Here is an 18335-nt window from a genome sequence, read left to right on the forward strand (position 1 = left end):
GGTGGGTGCCCTGATGCTATAAAAAGCAAACTAACCAGAGTCACCCGTAACACTTATGTGGTGATCACTGGTGAAAGGGTTAACTAGGGGCAATCAGGGGGTTCAAATTTTTATTAGGTAGTATATGGGGGGTCCCTGGCGCTATATAAAAACCTGACGGGGAACCTAAATAACTAACTGGCTAACCAGCGTCACCAGTGACACTTATACTGTGATCGCTGGTGAAAGGGTTAACTAGGGGCAATCAGGGGGCTAAAACCATTATTGGGTAGTATATGGGGGTACCTAGCGCTATAAAAACCTGGCGGTGAACCTAAAAAAAAAAAAAAAAACTAGCTACCTAGTGACACTAATGCAGCGATCAGAAAAATGATCGCTTAGTGACACTAGCAAAAGGGGGTGAAAGGGTTAACTAGGGGCAATCAGGGGGTTAAAACCATTATTGGGTAGTATATCGGGGTACCTAGCGCTATAAAAACCTGGTGGTGAAGCTAAAAAAATAACTAGCTACCTAGCGACATCAGTGACACTAATGCAGTGATCAGAAAAATGATTGCTTAGTGATACTGGCAAAAGGGGGTGATAGGGTTAACTAGGGGCAATCAGGGGGTTAAAACCATTATTGGGTAGTATATCGGGGTACCTAGCGCTAGAAAAACCTGGCGGTGCAGTGCGCATGTGCGGGACTTCCGGGAAGCAGCCCTGAACGGGAGCTCCGCACCGCTCCGGCCATCCGCGGTCTGCTATAGCCACAATACCCAGCGGACACCTCCGGGGAGAACCCCCCTGCACTCCGGAAGATCCAGAGCAGCTTTTTGAATGCAGGGAAAGCCTGCCAAGAAGGACGTTAGCCGCAAACTTCACTTCGGCCTAACAGACCATCAGCCTCCCAAGATGGCGACCGCAAAAACTACATGCGGTGAGGCCGCAATCCCTGCACACAAGGCGAACCCCGGGATGACTTCACCAGCGCCCGTGAGTAACCCACAGAACCTATCCCCCTCTCCTGCATCCACGGAATCCCTCCTGGGCAGACTACAGACTGAAAATCTGTTTTCCCCACTATCTAATGCTCCCAGCTGCATGGCTGAATCGCCACAAGCTTCCCCCATTCAGCCCATCTATCCCCCTGACGTGACACAACTCCTGAACAGTTTTTCTGATATGTAAGCTGTGGGACTGGCCCAGAATGCTGCACAAATTACCTCAGCTATTAAGGCTGACATCCAGAGCTTAGGAACCAGAATCGATAACATTGAGCAGGCAATGGATGAAAACTCAGCCCGCACGGTCCAGAATACTGCATGTATTCAGACACTCCAAGGCCAACTTGACTCTGCCCTATCAAAAATCGACGATTTAGAGAACAGAAGCAGACGATACAACTTTCGTATCAGAGGAATTCCAGAATCACAAGAAGATGTTCATGACACTGTAAAATCCCTGATTAGGGAAATTATCCCTGACATCCCAGACCAGAGGCTTGAACTGGACAGAGCTCACAGGGTACTGCGACCCCCCCGCTAAGATGGCCTTCCTCGAGACATTATTGTCAAGCCACATTTCTATGGGGTTAAAGAGGAAATAATGAAAAAATCACGCAACAGAGAGGACATCGTCTTCAATGGAGCTAAAATTCAAATTTTTGCAGACATATCCCCCACTACAATCCAAAAAAGGAGAGAGCTAAAACCGCTACTTGAGATTCTCTCACAGAAGATGATTAAATACAGGTGGGCCTTTCCCTTCCGTCTACAATTCCACTACAAGGAAAAATCCCACAGCTTTGCGGACTTCCACAATGGTGAACGCTTGCTCCTACATCTAGGACTCATCGCTCAGGAGTCTGTTTCTGAACAAATGGAGACACGTCCGAGATCCTCCAAAAGACCCCCGCCGTCAAGCCCTCTGACCCCCCTTTGGATCAAGCAGCAACCAAAGAGACAGCGGGATACCATTCCTCCAAGATGAACACGCTCCCGTTTTGACCTCCATGGGTCAGATTCCTTTTTTGCACTTCACATGGTTCTCTGGACAGTATTGTCCCCACCTTCGTGACTTTTGAGTCATCCTGGCACATTTTGTAACTATCCCCTACCTCCCCCCTCCCCCCTCCCCTTTTCCCTTATTGACTATTGTTTTCCATCTTTTTTCTTTTTTTTTTCCTTTGAAGTCTCCGAGGTTCCCCCATATCGTTTATTATGGATCGCCTTAGTTCCCTACCCTCCCCACACTCCCCCCCCTCCTCCTTTATCCCCTACCCCCCTCCAGAGGGTCCCCTCTAGTCCCTATCAGCCTGTTTTGAATCAGGCGGCCTCTATCCTGTCCAAGGGACCCAGGTGACCCTCTTATATGGACCTCTCCCGATATTACGGACACTGTATTGAAGTTTGATTGGTTCTTCCTATATGTTATTTACTTTTTAATGCCAACTTTGTTTTGTTTCAGGTGTTACTGTTTTAAAGGTGAGTGCCGCTTGGCCGGAGCGGGTCTCCTTGCCACTCCACCTGCTGTGACCCTGGGGCTTAATCCCCCCTTGGTGACACCAGGACCGCAACCCCTTTGTGGGTTGCCCTTCTACCGATCCCAGTTTTTTCAAGGGTATCAGAGCAGGTTTGGACCTGCAATCCCTCCCCTGGGGGATACCAGTCGCTTTCCTCGTCTGGGCTTTCCCTCCCTTCTCTCCTTCCCCTTCTCTCTCTCTTTCTATTCTATCCTTCTTACTGGTTCTTTTGTTCTTCTTCTTCCCCTTCAGGTGCCTCCAAGGAGAGTGAGATGGTTATCACCATATAGGATGCTGGGTCTTTGTCGCGTCCACCGGCTCGGGACCATTGGTTTCTCGGATCAGGTAATTAATATCAGCATGTATTTGCGCTCTTTCTCTCAAAGCTATGGCTGACGACACCCCTCAACAACACCCCCTTAAGGTTGCATCTCACAATAATCAGGGCCTAAACTCTCTTATGAAAAGGCGCAAAGCACTACATAGCTATCATTCTAAGAGCCTGGACATCGTCCTCATCCAGGAGACGCACTTCCCTAAAAGCTTTAACCCCCCCTTCCTACACCGAAACTACCCTACTTTCTTTTTAGCTAATGCCGATGATAAGAAGAGGGGGGTAGCTGTCCTTATTTCTAAGCGCACCCCTTTTTTTCCCTATCCCAGGTGGTTAGGGATGGGCAGGGCAGATATATACTAGTTAAGGGACATATTAATGGCTCACTCTTCTCTATCGTGTCTTACTACGCCCCCAACAAGGGCCAAGCTAAATTTTTCTCTTCTATGCCAACCTTCCTCTTCCCTTACCTGGAGGGAAAGGTTATCATGGGGGGGCTCTAATGTCGCCTTCGATCACATGCTGGACAAGTCCGCCCATGATAAGGCCATCTTGAAAAGGCCTTCCAAACAGAGTGAGTATTGCTAGGTTCTTTCATGCCTTGGGCATGATTGACTCTTGGAGAGAACTTAATCCCTCAGCCCAGGACTTCACTCACTTTTCTGCCCCGCATAGAACATATGCCCGCATTGACCACATCTTTTTGCATTCCTCAGATATCCACCTAGCATCTCGCGCTGTAATAGTCGAGGTGCCCTGGTCGGATCACTCATTGGTTTCCCTGACGCTTTCGGGCTGCTTACCCCATGCATGTGCCCCACAATGGCGATTGAAGGAAGCATTACTATCCAACCCGGCTCATCGTACTGCCCTAGAAAGAGACCTCATAGAATACTTTCGCTTAAACGACTCTGCTGACATCTCCCCTGGGGTCCTTTGGGGGGCACACAAAGCTGTCATGAGGGGTAAATTTATTCAGCTAGCTTCACGCCTCAAACGCGAAAAGCAAATTGACATCGTTAACCTTGAGAAAAACTTCCAGGCCTTAGGCAAAGCTCATAAGAAACTTCTTTGGCTCTTCTGGATGCAGCAAAAATTGCACTTAACACTGCCCTCACCTCTAGTGCTGAAAGACATTTGCAATGGGTGAATGGCAGATTCTACCTCAATTCGGACAAATTTGGCCCTCTCCTCGCCGCCAAACTATCTCTTAAATTTAGAACCCAGGCTCTCCCTAAAATTAAATCCCCTTCCGGCTCCCTAACACAAAACCCTAAACATATCTTGCAGGCTTTCCATACCTTCTACTCAAAGCTTTATTCTGGTCAGGAACCTAATAACACCCAGTCTTTTAAATCTTTTCTGGACAATATCCCTCTTCCCAAGATCTCGGATGAACACCGTTCACTGATGGAAGCACCAATCTCAGAATCCGAAATCGTAGCGGTCATTAAGACCCTTAAGAAAGGCTCTGCCCCCGGTCCTGATGGGTTCTCCACACATTATTACAAGACCTTCTCCGAAATTCTATCCCCTTATCTGGCCCGGTTCTTTAACTCCCTGAACCACGCATCTCCCTTAGACTCCGAGGCCAATCTGGCATACATCTCGGTCATCCCTAAACCGGGCAAGGACCAGAGCCTAGTTAGCAATTACAGATCCATCTCATTGATTAATAACGATTTAAAAATCATGACGAAAATTCTTTCGAACCGGTTGGGGTCATTCATTGGGGCATATGTCCATAAGGACCAAGTGGGCTTTATCCCAGGGCGACAGGGACCGGACCAGATAAGACGAGCGGTAGACGTCATTTCCCTGCTTAATTCAGGGTGGGATGGGGGTTCACCACAGGAAGGCTTCCTCCTTTCTATAGATCTGCAAAAAGCGTTTGACACCATAACTTGGCCGTACTTATTTGGCGTACTAGACAGATGGGGCTTTGGCCCTCACTTCTCTCTCCTACTGAAATCTCTTTATTCCCAACCTAGGGCTAGGGTCAGGCTACAGGGCCACCTTTCAGAACCCTTCTCAATTTGTAAAGGTACTAGACAGGGCTGCCCGCTATCCCCCCTCCTCTTCGCCATCGGCATTGAAACTTTAGCCATTTCCATCAGGAACCATTCAGATATCCAGGGAGTTAAGTGCGGACACTCTACACATAAATGTGCCTTGTTTGCGGACGAAGTCCTCCTCTTTATAACCTCCCCTCTTACCTCTACTCCTAATATCCTCAAACTCCTCCGCACCTTCGGAGAGGTCTCTGGGTTGCATGTCAACATGGCCAAATCAGTAGCCCTCAATATATCGGTTCCCCCAGACCTTGTCCACAGGCTCAAGGAGCACTTTCCATTTTCTTGGAGTTCCTCTTCCATTCCCTACTTAGGGATTCAGCTCACTCCCTCTATGGCACAATTATACAAACATAACTACCCTCCCATGTATACGAAACTCAAGAAGGACCTTGAGCAATGGTCCCTCCATAAGCTTTCGTGGGTTGGGAGGATCAACTCCATTAAGATGACTCTCCTCCCTTGGATACTGTACCTCTTTCGCTCCCTACCGATACCAGTACCCAAATCTCACATTCATACCCTTCAATCTGCGATCATAAAATTTATATGGGGTAAATCTAACCACAGACTCCCTAAGACAACGCTGTTTAGACCTAGACGGAAAGGCGGACTTGGGCTACCTAACCTCTGGTGGTACTACCAGGCAGCGCAACTCTGCCAGATGTCCAATGTGTACTTGAGAGGCCCGAAACCTGAATGGCTAGAGATGGAAAAACACGCTATCCCTAAAAACACTATTGATTTTCTTACCCAATTATGGCCCCTACCCTCTCACATTCCTTCACTTTATGCGACAAGGTATATAAATATAACATCCTCACCTCTAAGTGGCAACCCCTCGCTCATCTCTTCAACAACCCCTCATTCCCACCAGGGATGGACATCAGGGCGTTCCAGTGGTGGATAGACAAAGGCCTTTACAGAATAGGGCACTTTCTAAATCCGTCCGGGCCGCTCAAATGTAGTTACTGCATCTCTAAATTGGAAATGCCGGACTCGGAAAGATATAGGCCTCATGCACACGAGACGCAGTTAAACGCGCGTTCAGATGCAGTTGTACAGTTTTTTTTCAACTGCCCCTGAACTCATTCAATGTTATCCTATGTGTCCATGCACACAGTCTCGTTTTTTCCCGTTTTTATGCAGTTGCGTTTAATCTCGTTTTTCCAGAAGCAAAAAAATGCGTTCAGAAGCAAAAATTTCCACGTTTCAGATGCAAAACGCGGCAAAATGCCGCTATCGCGTTTAGCCGCGTTTGCGTTTATATGCGTTTTTAAAGGTGACCTTTTTTTTTACATTAAAATTCTCAAAAATGATTGCAAATGATGAAAAACCATTAGAAAAATATTTTAAACAATTGCAATTGCAAGTGGACAATCCACAACTTGTGGCAAGTGACATGGCAGGTGGCAAGTGATGTGGCAAGTGGACAATCCACAACTTGTGGCAAGTGACATGGCAGGTGGCAAGTGATGTGGTAAGTGGACAATCCACAACTTGTTGCAAGTGACGTGGCAGGTGAAGTGGCAAGTGACGTGGAAAGTGGACAATCCACAACTTGTGGCAGGTGACGTGGCAAGTGACCTGGCAGGTGACACGGCAAGTGACCTGGCAGGTGATGTGGCAAGTGGAAAATCAACAACTTGTGGCAGGTGACTGGCATGTGACGTGGCAAGTGGGCAATCCATAACTTGTGGCAAGTGACGTGGCAAGTGGACAATCCATTAGTGGCAGGGGACGTGGCAAGTGACGTGGCAAGTGGACAATCCACTTGTGGCAGGGGATGTGGCAAGTGACGTGGCGAGTGGACAATCCACAACTTGTGGCAGGTGATGTGGCAAGTGATGTGGCAAGTGGACAATCCACTTGTGGCAGGTGACGTGGCAGGGGACGTGGCAAGTGGACAATCCACAACTTGTGGCAGGTGACGTGGCAGGTGACGTGGAAAGTGATGTGGCAAGTGGACAATCCACAACTTATGGCAGGTGATGTGGCTGGTGACGTGGCAAGTGGACAATCCACATCTTGTGGCAGGTGACGTGGCAGGTGACGTGGAAAGTGGTGTGGCAAGTGGACAATCCACAACTTGTGGCAGGTGATGTGGCTGGTGACGTGGCAAGTGGACAATCCACAACTTGTGGCAGGTGGCATGGCAGGTGACGTGGAAAGTGGACAATCCACATCTTGTGGCAGGTGATGTGGCAAGTGACGTGGCAAGTAGACAATCCACAACTTGTGGCAGATGATGTGGCAAGTGATGTGGCAGGTGATGTGGCAAGTCACGTGGCAAGTGGACAATCCACAACTTGTGGCAGGTGATGTGGCTGGTGACGTGGCAAGTGGACAATCCACAGCTTGTGGCAGGTGATGTGGCAAGTGATGTGGCAAGTGGACAATCCACTTGTGGCAGGTGACGTGGCAAGGGACGTGGCAAGTGGACAATCCACAACTTGTGGCAGGTGACGTGGCAGGTGATGTGGAAAGTGATGTGGCAAGTGGACAATCCACAACTTGTGGCAGGTGACGTGGAAAGTGGTGTGGCAAGTGGACAATCCACAACTTGTGGCAGGTGATGTGGCAGGTGATGTGGCAGGTGATGTGGCTGGTGACGTGGCAAGTGGACAATCCACATCTTGTGGCAAGTGACGTGGCAGGTGATGTGGCAAGTGACGTGGCAAGTGACGTGGCAAGTAGACAATCCACAACTTGTGGCAGGTGATGTGGCAAGTGACGTGGCAGGTGATGTGGCAAGTGACGTGGCAAGTGGACAATCCACAACTTGTGGCAGGTGATGTGGCTGGTGATGTGGCAAGTGACGTGGCAAGTGGACAATCCACATCTTGTGGCAAGTGACGTGGCAGCTGACGTGGCAAGTGGACAATCCAAAACTTGTGGCAGGTGACGTGGCAAGTGATGTGGCAGGTGACGTGGCAAGTGACGTGGCAAGTGGACAATCCACAGCTTGTGGCAAGTGACATGGCAGTGGCAAGTGATGTGGCAAGTGGACAATCCACAACTTGTGACAGGTGACGTGGCAAGTGATGTGGCAGGTGATGTGGCAAGTCATGTGGCAAGTGGAAATCCACAACTTGTGGCAGGTGATGTGGCTGGTGACGTGGCAGTTGGACAATCCACCACTTGCGGCAGGTGGCATGGCAGGTGACATGGAAAGTGGACAATCCACATCTTGTGGCAAGAGACGTGGCAGGTGATGTGGCAAGTGACGTGGCAAGTGGACAATCCACAACTTGTGGCAGGTGATGTGGCAAGTGACGCGGCAGGTGAGGTGGACAATTCCCATCTTGTGGCAGGTGACGTGGCAAGTGACGTGGCAAGTGGACAATCCACAACTTGTGGCAGGTGACGTGGCAAGTGACGTGGCAAGTAGACAATCCACAACTTGTGGCAGGTGATGTGGCAAGTGACGTGGCAGGTGATGTGGCAAGTGACGTGGCAAGTGGACAATCCACAACTTGTGGCAGGTGGCATGGCAGGTGACATGGAATGTGGACAATCCACATCTTGTGGCAAGTGACGTGGCAGGTGATGTGGCAAGTGACGTGGCAAGTGGACAATCCACAACTTGTGGCAGGTGACGTGGCAAGTGACCTGGCAGGTGACGCGGCAAGTGACCTGGCAGGTGACGTGGCAAGTGGAAAATCAACAACTTGTGGCAGGTGACTGGCATGTGACGTGGCAAGTGGACAATCCATAACTTGTGGCAAGTGACGTGGCAAGTGGACAATCCATTAGTGGCAGGGGACGTGGCAAGTGACGTGGCAAGTGGACAATCCACTTGTGGCAGGGGATGTGGCAAGTGACGTGGCGAGTGGACAATCCACAACTTGTGTCAGGTGACGTGGCAAGTGGACAATCCACAACTTGTGGCAGGTGATGTGGCAAGTGGACAATCCACTTGTGGCAGGTGACGTAGCAGGGGACGTGGCAAGTGGACAATCCACAACTTGTGGCAGGTGACGTGGCAGGTGACGTGGAAAGTGATGTGGCAAGTGGACAATCCACAACTTGTGGCAGGTGATGTGGCTGGTGACGTGGCAAGTGGACAATCCACATCTTGTGGCAGGTGACGTGGCAGGTGATGTGGCAAGTGACGTGGCAAGTGGACAATCCACATCTTGTGGCAGGTGACGTGGCAGGTGATGTGGCAAGTCACGTGGCAAGTGGACAATCCACAACTTGTGGCAGGTGATGTGGCTGGTGACGTGGCAAGTGGACAATCCACAGCTTGTGGCAGGTGATGTGGCAAGTGGACAATCCACTTGTGGCAGGTGACGTGGCAGGGGACGTGGCAAGTGGACAATCCACAACTTGTGGCAGGTGACGTGGCAGGTGATGTGGAAAGTGATGTGGCAAGTGGACAATCCACAACTTGTGGCAGGTGATGTGGCTGGTGACGTGGCAAGTGGACAATCCACATCTTGTGGCAGGTGACGTGGAAAGTGGTGTGGCAAGTGGACAATCCACAACTTGTGGCAGGTGATGTGGCAGGTGATGTGGCTGGTGACGTGGCAAGTGGACAATCCACAACTTGTGGCAGGTGGCATGGCAGGTGACGTGGAAAGTGGACAATCCACATCTTGTGGCAAGTGACGTGGCAGGTGATGTGGCAAGTGACGTGGCAAGTAGACAATCCACAACTTGTGGCAAGTGACGTGGCAGGTGATGTGGCAAGTGACGTGGCAAGTGGACAATCCACAACTTGTGGCAGGTGATGTGGCTGGTGACGTGGCAAGTGGACAATCCACAGCTTGTGGCAGGTGGCATGGCAGATGACGTGGAAAGTGGACAATCCACATCTCGTGGCAAGTGACGTGGCAGGTGATGTGGCAAGTGGACAATCCACAACTTGTGGCAGGTGACGTGGCAGGTGATGTGGCAAGTGATGTGGCAGGTGATGTGACAAGTGGACAATCCACACCTTGTGGCAAGTGACGTGGCAGCTGACGTGGCAAGTGGACAATCCAAAACTTGTGGCAGGTGACGTGGCAAGTGATGTGGCAGGTGATGTGGCAAGTCACGTGGCAAGTGGAAATCCACAACTTGTGGCAGGTGATGTGGCTGGTGACGTGGCAAGTGGACAATCCACCACTTGTGGCAGGTGGCATGGCAGGTGACATGGAAAGTGGACAATCCACATCTTGTGGCAAGTGACGTGGCAGGTGATGTGGCAAGTGACGTGGCAAGTGGACAATCCACAACTTGTGGCAGGTGACGTGGCAAGTGACGTGGCAGGTGATGTGGACAATCCCCAACTTGTGGCAGGTGACGTGGCAAGTGACGTGGCAAGTGGACAATCCACAACTTGTGGCAGGTGACGTGGCAAGTGACGTGGCAAGTAGACAATCCACAACTTGTGGCAGGTGATGTGGCAAGTGACGTGGCAGGTGATGTGGCAAGTGACGTGGCAAGTGGACAATCCACAACTTGTGGCAGGTGATGTGGCTGGTGACGTGGCAAGTGGACAATCCACAGCTTGTGGCAAGTGACGTGGCAGGTGATGTGGCAAGTGACGTGGCAAGTGGACAATCCACAACTTGTGGCAAGTGACGTGGCAAGTGGACAATCCAAAACTTGTGGCAGGTGACGTGGCAAGTGACGTGGCAGGTGATGTGGCAAGTCACGTGGCAAGTGGACAATCCACAACTTGTGGCAGATGACGTGGCAAGTGATGTGGCAAGTGATGTGGCAAGTGGACAATCCACAACTTGTGGCAGGTGCTGTGGCAAGTGACACGCTAAATACAAGTACACTGCAGCTCTCACAGCTGCTGCTACTCACTCTGGTCTCACAAAATTGCTGAAATAGTTAATACTGTTTTTTTTGAGCTGGGGAGGGTCTATGATGTTAGCTTAACTAAACGCTTCTAGACGCAAACGCGGTAAAACGCCGCTAAATCGCGGTAAAAATCGCGGCTAAACGCCGGTTTCAACATGTGTCCAGCAGCGTTTGCATCTGCGTCTCGTGTGCATGAAGCCTTAGATTCCACCAAATAGCACATTTCCTCCACACTCTGACCTCTCACCATCCCCTCCCTCTTCAAGTCTCCCCTTATGAACTTTGGTGCTCGTCAGCCACGGACATGAAGGGGGGTATCTCCCTGATCTATTCGGCTTTAGCCGACCCAAAGGAAAAAGTGCAATACATGCTGAGCTGGGAACCTGATTTGGGCATCGAGTGGGATTTGGACTCTTGGCACTCCTATTTCACCGCTTCCTTCAGGGGGATCCTCCTTGATGGAAGCAGACATTAAAGTACTCACCCGCTGGTACCTGGTCCCGACCCGTTTAGCTAAATTTTTCCCCCAGTCATCTCCCCTTTGTTTCAGGGGATGTGGCCACCTAGGGTCGCTCCTCCACATTTTATGGGAATGCCCCAGAATTAGAAACTTCTGGAACAAGACCTTTGGCCTTATTCGTAAAGTTACTGGGCAAGCTGTTCCCCAGTCTCCAGCATTTGCCCTTTTGAATCAACAAATACCCAAGATACCCAAACACAGTCGAGCTCTGATCAATTTTATCCTTATTGGAGCTAAATTGACAATAGCCAGATCCTGGAAATCACCTTGGGTTTCTTTCCCTTCGCTTAAACAAAAGATTAATTGGATTTTATTTCACGAAAAGACTTCTAGCTCCATCCTGGACAAAATGGACAAATTTAAACGGGTATGGGAACCTTGGGCCAACTTTATTGGGATTCTCCTCTAAGACCGGGTTCATGTCTCCTTTCATATTTGGCTCCCAGCTCCATCTAGTACATTGGCTCCCGTGAACTCTCCTTGGCTCAGGCACCCTCCTCTGCACTTGTTTTTCTCCTCCTTTTATTTTTTTTTCCTCTTTCTTTTTCTTTTCTTTTCTCCTTCTTCCTCCCCTTCCTTTCTGTTTCTCAACCTCTCCTTCTCCTCTTTGTCTCTCCCTCCATCAAGCCCAGCTGGGCTGGGAAATGGGGAATATTAGTTCTCAGGTTAGGCCTTGATTAGGTTTATTTCTCAGTGACTTTAGAATGAATAGTTGTGTGTTACCTGTCTAACTGCTCCTGGGACTCACCTTCACATGTTACTTTCAGCTATGGTAGCATTTGAGTCACCCAAGGGCCCCATCCAGGCTCAATTGCCTTCTTTTTGTTATAATATAATTCCAGACATGTTTCTTTTTTTCTTTTGTTTGCTATAGTTGGGCAACAAGGCCCCCCGTTTCCTCTTTAGGTGTGGGGGCCCCGAGATTCCGACACAGTGTGATCCCAGATGGGGTGTCGGAGCCTCGGTATATCTAGCAGCTATTCTCAATAGCTTTCGTGTTAATTTTCTCCTATCAATGGAGGTTTTGTCATTGTCCGGAAGCCCTATGGGTACCTGTCTTTTTACTTTTAGGGATTGGAACAATGGTTGTCGCCCACTGAACATCCTAGTTGTTGTTTAACTCAGGACCTCTCCCTCTTACGGAGGGATCCTGTATTTGTTTCTTGCATATTGTCATGCCTGTCAAGCAATGTACTCTCTGAAATCCCCTGCGCGGGAGGTATTTTCATATTGTATTTTTATTTCTGCAATAAAAATTCTTTAAAAAAAAAAAAAAAAAAAAGCGGTGAAGCTAAAAAAATAACTAGCTACCTAGCGACATCAGTGACACTAATGCAGCGATCAGAAAAACGATCGCTTAGTGATACTGGCAAAAGGGGGTGAAAGGGTTAACTAGGGGCAATCAGGGGGTTAAAACCATTATTGGGTAGTATATTGGGGTACCTAGCGCTATAAAAACCTGGCGGTGAACCTAAAAAAAAATAACTAGCTACCTAGCGACACTAATGCAGCGATCAGAAAAATGATCACTTAGTGACACTGGCAAAAGGGGGTGAACGGGTTAACTAGGGGCAATCAGGGGGTTAAAACCATTATTGGGTAGTATATCGGGGTACCTAGCGCTATAAAAACCTGGCGGTGAACCTAAAAAAAATAACTAGCTATCTAGCGACACTAGCAACACTAATGCAGCGATCAGAAAAATGATCGCTTAGTGACACTGGCAAAAGGGGGTGAAAGAGTTAACTCTAGGGGCAATCAGGGGGTTAAACCTTTATTGAGGGGTGGTAGGGGGCTACCCTGGACCTAACACTAACTGCCCTGACAGTTTTTACTTTTACAACTGACACTGAATGCAGTGATCAATAAATAAATGATCACTGCAATCAGTGACACTGTGACTGGGGGGGGGGGGGGGGCGGGGTGCGATCGGGGGGGTTTGTGTGCCTGTGTGTGCCTACATGTCAGTGTAGTGTTGGTGCACACTTACTTTCTGTCTTCTCCTCATAGTCCGGTCAAAAAGACCGCCCCGAGGAAAATGACATCACTTCCTCCCTGCCTGTGTATACAATACACTGTGGGAGGAAGCTTCTCATTCGCCAGGAGCGATCGAGAGGGGGTGGCCAGAAACCAACGGCCATCCCCTCATCCCGGATCGCTCCTGAAGTTTAACGGACCGCCGTATCCAGCGGGAGGGGGTCCGGTCGGACCCCCCACCCGCTGGAAGGCAAGGACGTACATGTACGTGCTTGTGCCTGTACATGCCATTGCAATGACGTACATTGGCAATACGGCGGTCCTTAAGTGGTTAAGGGCGTTTAAGTGCCCAGTGGTCAAGTGGTTAAGTACTTATGGGTACAGGCTCCACCTAGTGAGTCTGATTACCCAGTCCAGAATATAGAACGTCTTCTCCTTAGGCTTAGATAGACAAGAAATTGGTGTAAGTTACCCCTGATGATTATTGGCAGGGCTAACTTAATTAAGATTAAATGGATGCTGCAGCTACATTGCCTGCTGCAGAATTGTTCAGTATGGCTTTCACAACTTATATTTATAACCACAGATGCCCTATTTAGGGAATGAATATGGAAACCCCACCACTCTAGAATTCAGCTTTGTACACTTCAACTCCCTAAAGATGGAGGTGGCCTTGCAATCACTAATGCCAAATGATACTACTAGTAAATAGTCTAAAGGATATAAAAAAAAATGTTTAAGCATCGGAATCCCCCCTCACCTGAGCACTCATTTGATTGATTCAAAGATGTGCATATCTGCAGCTCTTCTCTTCCCATCACTTCTCTCACTGGCTTTGCCAGGGGCACCAGGAGCCACCGTCATTCAAAGTCAATGACCAGGCAGTGGGGGGCAGGGTCGAGTCCTGCTGTCTGTGTCAATAGTGGCAGCAGCAGGACTCAGGAGGGAGCACACGAGTACCCCCATGGGAACTGGACAGAGAGGAGGTCCCAGGAGCACTGGCGGGAGACCCGAGAAGAAACCTCTCTGTGAATTCCACTGCACAGAGCAGGTAAGTATAGAGATTTTCTTTTTGCATGTTTACATTTACAATCTCTTTATGGCAGATTGAGAAGACCCTACCCAGCGCATAATTATATTGCTGTTTTGGGAGGTATCACCAGTTGGTTTCAGGCTAATTTCATGTTAAACATAATTCCCCATCATTCTCTTTGTTTCATCATCTGTGGGAATCTGTTAGGGTTCTTTCTTCTCATATACTGTAGGGTATATGCAGTACATGTCTCTTTTGAATAACTCGCTTCTACCTAAACTTGATAAACATAGGGGTCTCGATTCCTGGAGGTAGGTAGGCATCACTCAATATTATCAGCTTTCTGACAGGGATCTATTGATGCCCTTTAATGTCCTAATGTCAGGCAGCTACCTTTTCTCTGAAATATAATTCCTCTTCGGTTCACACCATGGCAGTGTCTACCGCCTGCTCCAAAAGGAGAAAATTAGGAGTTAAGTACTCTATTTTGCAACAGCTGTCAGTGCCCAGATTCAACCGACATGTAGACATCGGTGGGAGAATGATTTAGGCCCCCTGGAGAACAACCAGTAGCAACAGGCCCTGGGAGTTTATTCCTACTATCTCTTTCCCCATCTCAAAATTGAATCCTATTGTTTATTTTATATAGGGTTCATTAAACGGTCCTAATTGTCCACATTCTTTTACAAACACGGGTACTCTTATTTGCATGGTATGGCATTATCTAAACTCCTTCGTTCCTGGGTTAGTACATTTCACATGCTGAAAAGTATACTTTCTGTTTAGGTCAGTTGACCCCAAATGGTCTATCCTAGGCACTATCCTAGAAGTAATTTTACTAGCTTTTTAGATTGCTCTAAAATTAAGATGGAGGGCAACGGTTAACTCAAAATCATGGATGGGAGAATTAACCTATAAACAGAGGTTGCCCCCAAAAATTCTGTAAAACTATGTTGTGTACACTGGTAAAGTCAAGGAATCCATGTCTGGGTGACTAAAACGTTTTATTTGACCAAACTTAAGTGTGAGGTCACACTCTGCGAGGTTAGCACATTTCTTATGGGGGAATTGATACAAAGCATGAATTTTTGAGGATTCGTAAAGACTCAACAAGTTAAAACTTTTTTCTGACATTATTCATTAACTATTTAATTGTATTTAAGTGCGGGCTTTATATCATGAGAAGAAATATACATGAATGTATTTCATCACCGTATTACATTGTTTATTCACATTTTATTATGATGGCACTCATATTGTCACAGGAGAATTTATATTGGGAATGTAAATACGGGGGGGTGTTTTATGTGGCGCTAACTAAAATACTACTAAATGTGTACTCTCCAAAACAATATAAATATATTAATAAAAAATATACATAGATACAAATTCATACAGTGCATAAAAAATGTGCAAAAAAGTTAAAATAGTGCAAATCGGTAAAGTGCATAAAAGTATCAATATGACAAAATACCAATAATAAAGTGCATAAAAATATCAATATGACAAATTGCATCAATCAATAAATCCGTGCAATAGTGCAAATGGTGTAAATCACATAACATAATCATGCCATAAAGATAAACAGCTTAAAAACTCCATTAGGTCAAAAACAAATCCAGTGCAAAATGCGAACAGTCCACTCAAAAAATGTGCAATCCGTCCAACACATGATGGTAATCATGCAATGTGAGCAATAAGTGCAGGTTACACCGTTCCTCCAACCTTCAGTGCTTCAAGTGCACCCCTTGTTTCCCCCAGCCTCTCACCTCTAATCAAGGTCCCTAAGGACTGGATCACGCTTGAGGGGTGGTTGGTAAGTAATCTTTCACCTCTTACAAATACAACCCCTGGGACACCAGCTTATTTCCTCCAATATCCACATAGGGAGAGTCCCTTTGAGAAAGTCATGTGATCGTCACTTCCGGTTGCGGCCGAGACCAGGAAGCACCATTGTCTACATCTGCGAATTTCTACATTGTGATGCAAGTCTGGATATTTTATTAATAAAGTGGATTAACTATACTACACATTGGCGGCCCCCTTATTCTCTTATATATAACCCGGATTGTGGATATTGGAGGAAATAAGCTGGTGTCCCAGGGGTTGTATTTGTAAGAGGTGGAAGATTACTTACCAACCACCCCTCAAGCGTGATCCGGTCCTTAGGGACCTTGATTAGAGGTGAGAGGCTGGGGGAAACCAGAGGTGCACTTGAAGCACTGAAGGTTGGAGGAACGGTGTAACCTGCACTTATTGCTCACATTGCATGATTACCATCATCTGTTGGACGGATTGCACATTTTTTGAGTGGACTGTTCACATTTTGCACTGGATTTGTTTTTGACCTACTGGAGTTTTTAAGAGGTTTATCTTTCTGGCATGATTATGTTATGCAATTTACACCATTTGCACTATTGCATGGATTTATTGATTGATGCAATTTGTCATATTGATATTTGTATGCACTTTATTATTGGTATTTTTTCATATTGATACTTTTATGCACTTAACCGATTTGCATTATTTTTACTTTTTTGCAAATTTTTTATGTACTGTATGAATTTGTATCTATGTATATTTTTATTAATATATTTATATTGTTTTGGAGAGTACACATTTAGTAGTATTTTAGTTAGCGCCACATAAAACACCCCCTGTATCTGTATTTTGAGTGTAGAGAAGACTTTTGTATGTGAGCAGCTTTCTATAATCTTATCTAGTTCTTCTGGCGAGGTTGTGCGCAACAGTATTTATCTATTTTATATTGGGAGTGTTACTTGCTGCTTGCATTACACAGATTGTATTCTAGTTGCTCGCAAGACTGCCTATTATAATCAGAAATGTATATAATTTTAATTACAGATAATGAGAGTTCTCAGCAAGGAAGTGTCTGCTCTGGGCTTCAGCAAAATGGCAGCATCCAGCAAGAAGAAACAAGAGTAATGCAAGTAGCAATTTACAGCACAAACTAAGCTTTTGGTAGCATAATTATTAATGTGGATTGTATGGTCTTTTGTTAAAGAACATTAATGGTTATCACACTGTTGGGGGGTACATTTCTGTTTTAAGGATTTTGTAGAAAAAAAAAAGTTATTAAATTATGTGTCAATACATACAAATTATTAACTTATAAAATAGGGACATATGTTAAATTACAAACTATAATAATGTGCAAACACATACTCATTTTATTACAGCTCCAAAAAGGAAAATTCATTTTTAACTTTGTTATTTTTAAACAGACCTTGCAAGTGAATGAATTATACTTACATAGTCTTCAAATCCAAGACCAACAACAGAAAAATGACCAATGTGATAAGGACAAAAAGCTGCAAGAGAAAGGGGAACAGTTATGTGCCTAATTGCTAGCTGAAACAGACAGATGCCATATAACACACACAAATGTGCTTGTTCCATGAGTTCACTAGAAGGTATAAAATATGCGATTGTAGCTGTGCTAAAAAATACTTGAATAACACAGGTGTCAAATATCATATGATTTGAGCAGTGTAGTATCACAAATAACAATGATGCATTGATCAGTTGTTTAGATTGATAAATTTATCAAAATAGTAATAAAAAAATCAAAAACAGAGTGTATGCACTATATAATAAATAAAAAAAATCATAAGAGTGAAAAAAATGGAAGTCCCTAAATGTGAAAAAATATATATATGAAAGTCTACATAAATTCTTCCCTCCGTGACAACCATCCAAATTGATAGATCAAGTATTTCACAGGAGAAGTAATAAAGTGTTGAAGAAAAAACACAAAGTGATATTCAGTGACAAATCCACCACCATATGTGACCATCATACGCAATGAAGGCTTACCAACTAGCAAGCAGATAAAGCTTGTGACCTAAACCCGGTCAGGGCCTTTTGTTGAGCGGTATAGCGGGTGCCTCCAATCCTACAAATGGACAGATATCTCTGGCAATCTATACTTAACTGATTATAGGAAATAATTAAACAGGCTCTCCTGAGCAATAAAAACTCCAGGGGTGGTCATGGGTAACCCAAAAAAGAAAAACTCACCATGGTGTAATAACGTCTAAACAGTTTAAAGTGGTTATAAACCCTAACAAACCACT

At 46.4% G+C, this 18335-nt stretch overlaps 1 protein-coding gene across 6 annotated transcripts in view; it reads right to left on the minus strand.

Annotated features, from left to right (window-relative positions):
- Positions 1-18335, minus strand: part of MARCHF6 (membrane associated ring-CH-type finger 6) — a 1566402-nt gene that overhangs the window by 1002916 nt on the left and 545151 nt on the right. For all 6 annotated transcript variants that reach the window (XM_077491957.1, XM_077491954.1, XM_077491953.1 and 3 more), the window contains one exon: positions 17512-17570. In XM_077491957.1, the coding sequence (XP_077348083.1) occupies positions 17512-17570 (59 nt within the window). The remainder of the gene's footprint in view (positions 1-17511; positions 17571-18335) is intronic.

The sequence above is a fragment of the Lithobates pipiens genome, unplaced genomic scaffold (assembly GCF_037356315.1).
Source record: "Lithobates pipiens isolate NorthernLeopardFrog02 unplaced genomic scaffold, aLitPip1_a1.2 Scaffold_19, whole genome shotgun sequence".
NCBI classification, from domain to species: domain Eukaryota; kingdom Metazoa; phylum Chordata; class Amphibia; order Anura; family Ranidae; genus Lithobates; species Lithobates pipiens.